The sequence below is a fragment of the Sinocyclocheilus anshuiensis genome, unplaced genomic scaffold (assembly GCF_001515605.1).
Source record: "Sinocyclocheilus anshuiensis isolate Anshui unplaced genomic scaffold, SAMN03320099.WGS_v1.1 scaffold402, whole genome shotgun sequence".
Lineage (NCBI taxonomy): Eukaryota > Metazoa > Chordata > Actinopteri > Cypriniformes > Cyprinidae > Sinocyclocheilus > Sinocyclocheilus anshuiensis.
In genome coordinates this window covers 721,538-725,958 of record NW_015542375.1, presented here as the reverse complement: position 1 = coordinate 725,958, position 4,421 = coordinate 721,538, and the positions used below count along the sequence as shown (strand labels likewise).

At 34.9% G+C, this 4,421-nt stretch overlaps 1 protein-coding gene across 1 annotated transcript in view; it reads right to left on the bottom strand.

Annotated features, from left to right (window-relative positions):
• The window catches only part of LOC107692264 (eukaryotic translation initiation factor 4 gamma 1-like), a 54,327-nt gene that overhangs the window by 26,303 nt on the left and 23,603 nt on the right, over positions 1–4,421 (bottom strand). The window contains exons 12-13 of the mRNA XM_016491226.1: positions 3,570–3,830; positions 2,420–2,441 (exon numbers count right to left, since the gene is read on the bottom strand). Coding sequence (XP_016346712.1) covers positions 2,420–2,441; positions 3,570–3,830 — 283 coding nt within the window. The remainder of the gene's footprint in view (positions 1–2,419; positions 2,442–3,569; positions 3,831–4,421) is intronic.

The window sequence follows — 4,421 nt, the reverse complement described above, 5'->3', positions numbered from 1 at the left end:
CGTTCATAAAGACAGTGTTTTTGAACGAATCAAATGAGTCAATGATTCAGTAACCCATTCATAAAGACAGTGTTTTTGAACGAATCAAATGAGTCAATGATTCAGTAACCCGTTCATAAAGACAGTGTTTTTGAACGAATCAAATGAGTCAATGATTCAGTAACCCGTTCATAAAGACAGTGTTTCTGAATGAATCGGCCATTTGAACGAATCTGTTGAATGAAGGACTAAATGACTCACTCATTCAAACGGTAATTTGACGCCACCTACTGGTTTGGTTTCATATTTAAAACTATCGTTGCTTTTCCCCCAACATTTCTTATTTGTGTGTTTAAAAAATATTTAAAACATTAATCTTATAAAATTCTTTATGCATTAAATTTTTGCAGTGTAAATGCATTTATGGCACCTCTGCTTCATCAAACAGTCTGTAAATACATCTAATACTTCAGATGCAGCTTCTGTGTTTGCTGCAGTGGAAAGATGCTGATACTGATTTAATTTGAATGGTAACAGCTCAACAGTTTCTTATTATTCCTAATTAAAAACAACGTAAGAATTTGATGCGAAAGATGACATTTAATAAGGTTAGTGAAAAAATTATAATTTAAGAAACGCAGTGGGAAATGTCATCGGTTTTGTTATACACAGCAACTCCTTTTTAGTTAATTGCTATTTCTACAGTCACAGAGGTCACAGAGCACTTTGTTTTGAGAGTTGTTTAAGTGAGAGAACATCTGCAACTTTGTCCAATCGTAATGTGAACATCTGCAACTTTGTCCAGATTGGGGAATCGTAATGTTTAATAATTTTTTACTACGTAAATAATTTTTTTTGCATTGAAAAAAGTATAGATTTTTGTTTGAATATGCTGTCAATTATAGTTTTTAGAAAGAAAATCTGAAAAAACTGGTATCGGCAGGTCACACTTACAAAAAAAAATCGGAAATCGGCCAAGAAAATTGCAATCGGCTAAACATTAAACATTACACTGAAAATAAGCTGGAATTTTCCCTTATTTTCCCACTGAGTCACTCTATTCCCTCTCTTATCTCTTATGCGCTTCAGTTTTGCTTCAGCAGAAATGAAACTAATCGTGTGTGAGTGACACACACATGAAGTGAGTTTCCTAAGAACACACTAGAGAGACATTACTGCCACACTGCTGCAATCTATACGGGAAATATCTATACAGAAAACTATTCACTAACATTCAAGTTTCTAGTTTTATCCTGCACCAAAAAAAAAAGTTCTGCTTTTATAATTTTTCATCAAAATGTAACCCCACTCTTACACATTACAGAAATCAAAACACTGCGTTAAACCCGTTTCACTTTTAAAATGTGATTTACACTAACATCAAATGTTTGAAATAATTACTATTTTTTGATGTTTTTGATAAAAGTCTCTTCTGCTCACCAAGGCTGCATTTATTTGATAAAAAATACAGCAAAAATACTGAAATATTACAATTTAAAATAAACAAATAGATTTTCCAAAAGGCTTATACTTCGTTGAATAAAATGAGCGCTTCACGTTTCAAAATTAAAATGCAGCGTGGATGATTTTATATGAATGTATCTTTGAAAAGAACCGATTAGTCCTTGATGGCTAATGTCAAAATCATAATTGCACAATGTGCAAAATGCTTCATGTTAAATATTTTTCATAGGTTAGTACTCCGAGTCTGCACTCAGTTTGTGATATTCCTGTTATACAGTATTTTAGAGTAAACAGTAGGAATGCAACAATACAGTTAGCCCAAACTTCAATAAATACCTCCGTTTTTTAAACACAGTTTTCAGTTTAGTTCTGATGGTTTGGCACAACAGAGTTCTTTTAAGCGATTTTAAATGCTATTTAAAAAAAAAAAAAACTCCAGTATATTGTTGTACACTGTAGAAAAACATGGATTATCACGTCTACCTTAAATTTATTTTGAGAGAAACATTATTTTTATAGATTGGCCATTATTTAGTGCTATGAACACATGTAATGTCTGTTTCATTCATACTGGATACTAGAGGGCGCCCCTGCGCAGAAAGTCCAATATGCATCAAAAAGTCTCTTCTGCTCACCAAGGCTGCATTTATTTGATAAAAAATACAGCAAAAATACTGAAATATTACAATTTAAATAAACAAATAGATTTTCCAAAAGGCTTATATTTCGTTGAATAAAATGAGCGCTTCACGTTTCAAAATTAAAATGCAGCGTGGATGTTTTTATATGAATGTATATTTGAAAAGAACCGACTGTCTTCAGAAAAGCTTCGATGTCATTTTCATTTCGTCTTTCCTGTAATGCCTGATAAAGTAGCATTTGTGAGCGCAGCGCTGATTAGATTACAGTCGTTAAAGGGGAAACCGCTATATCTTCCGCTCCAGAAGCGCCTCCTACTGGTAGAGAATTAATTTACAGTCTGTGGGAAACACTGGTGTCTGTCAGCAAACATAAACAAAAAGCATGCTTCAGAACTGTTTTAAGACGGTGCTTAAGGTTTGAGCCATGTATCATTACTCTAAATTGGGCTACTACTATTACTATCTTCTACCCTGCAATAATCATTTGCTCAAACTCACTTTATTGAGATGAATGGGGAAAAAAAAGAAAATTGCGCTGGTGTCTCTATATGAATGTATCTTTGAAAAGAACCGACCTTCAGAAAAGCTTCGGTGTCATTTTCGTTTCGTCTTTCCTGTAATACCTGATAAAGTACCGTTTGTGAGCGCAGTGCTTATTCGTTTACAGCCGTTACCGGGGAAACCGCTATATATCTCCCGCTCCAACAGCGCCTCCTGCTGGCAGAGAATTAATTTGCAGTCTCAGGGAAACACTGGTGTCTGTCAGCAAACATCAACAAAAAGCATCCTTCAGAACTGTTTTGAGAAGGTGCTTTGAGCCATGTATTATTACACTAAATTGGGCTACTATTATTATTACTATCTTGTACCCTGCAATAATAATTTGCTCAAACTCACTTTTATGACATGCCTCCTGCTGGCAGAGAATGAATTTGCATTTGCAAGTCTGTGGGAAACACTGGTGTCTGTCAGCAAACATAAACAAAAAGCATGCTTCAGAGCTGTTTTAAGAAGGTGCTTAAGTTTTGAGCCATGTATTATTACTCTGAATTAGGCTACTATTATTACTATCTTGTACCCTGCAATAATAATTTGCTCAAACTCACTTTTATGACATGAATGGGAAAAAAAGAAAATCAGCCAAACATATCGGCTTCATACATCGGCCGCCCTGATTTCTAAATATCGGCATCGGCCAGTGAAAAACAGTGAAAAACCCAAAATCGGTCGACCTCTATCACACACACACACACTCACACTATACATGCTCAATTATATATACATATATTAATTTATATAATTAAAATAATTGTACTGATAATATATTACACAAAATAATATAATATATAATTTAATATATACATTGAAATATTATATAGAAATATATGAATGTTAATAAAATATTATAGCAACAGAATACACAATAATATAGCACACTCCTGCTATGGTTGCTGCATGAGCTGTTGTGTAATGCGCGAGTGTCACCTTGGCCTTCTCGAAGTCCAGGTCTTTCCCGATGGTGGAGAGCAGGCGGCAGAGACACTCCAGACTCTCCTCGTCGTGGTTCTTCAGCAGCTTTACGATGCAGTCGTGCATGATGGTCTCCGTCAGCATCTTCAGCTTGAACAGCTCCCCGATGAACTTGATGTTGCCTAGCGACCGTCGCCGGGCTTTGTCTTTGGCGTCCTCGAGCTCCTCCTTCAACCTCTGCTTCTCCTCTTCCTGAAGGGGCAGAGACAGGAAGTGACGTCATACATGCCTTTGAACCATGTAAACATATACATACTCGCATGCTATCTTCCTGATATAAATCACAATTACAAATCATAATACGGCAATCAAACGTGACAGTATGTCATGCTATTTGACGTTGCTGATTATCAAACCACAAAGGCTGCGGATTACTTAAATACATACACTGCATGTGTTAGAATGAAGTGTTTTTCCCCCACGATTTAACAAAAATGAAAACATTAAGCCAGCCATAAATATTAATATTGTAATATTACCATACACTGTATAATTTATTTTCTTAAATTCTTGATTTATAAAAAATTTTTTTTTTACAATGAAATATTATAGTAGTAATATTTCTTTTGTTTCATACTTTTATTAGTAATATTAACAATAGTTATATTGATTTATAATCCAAAAAGGGAATTTAAAAAAAATAAAAATTTTTTAAGTGAAATATTGAGTGAGTGAGTGAGTGTGTGTGTGTGTATGTGTGTGAGTGTGAGAGTGTGTGTGTGTGTGAGTGAGTGAGTGAGTGTGAGTGACTGTGTGTGTGCGTGTGAGTGAGTGTGTGTGTGTGTGTGTGTGTGTGTGTGTGTGAGA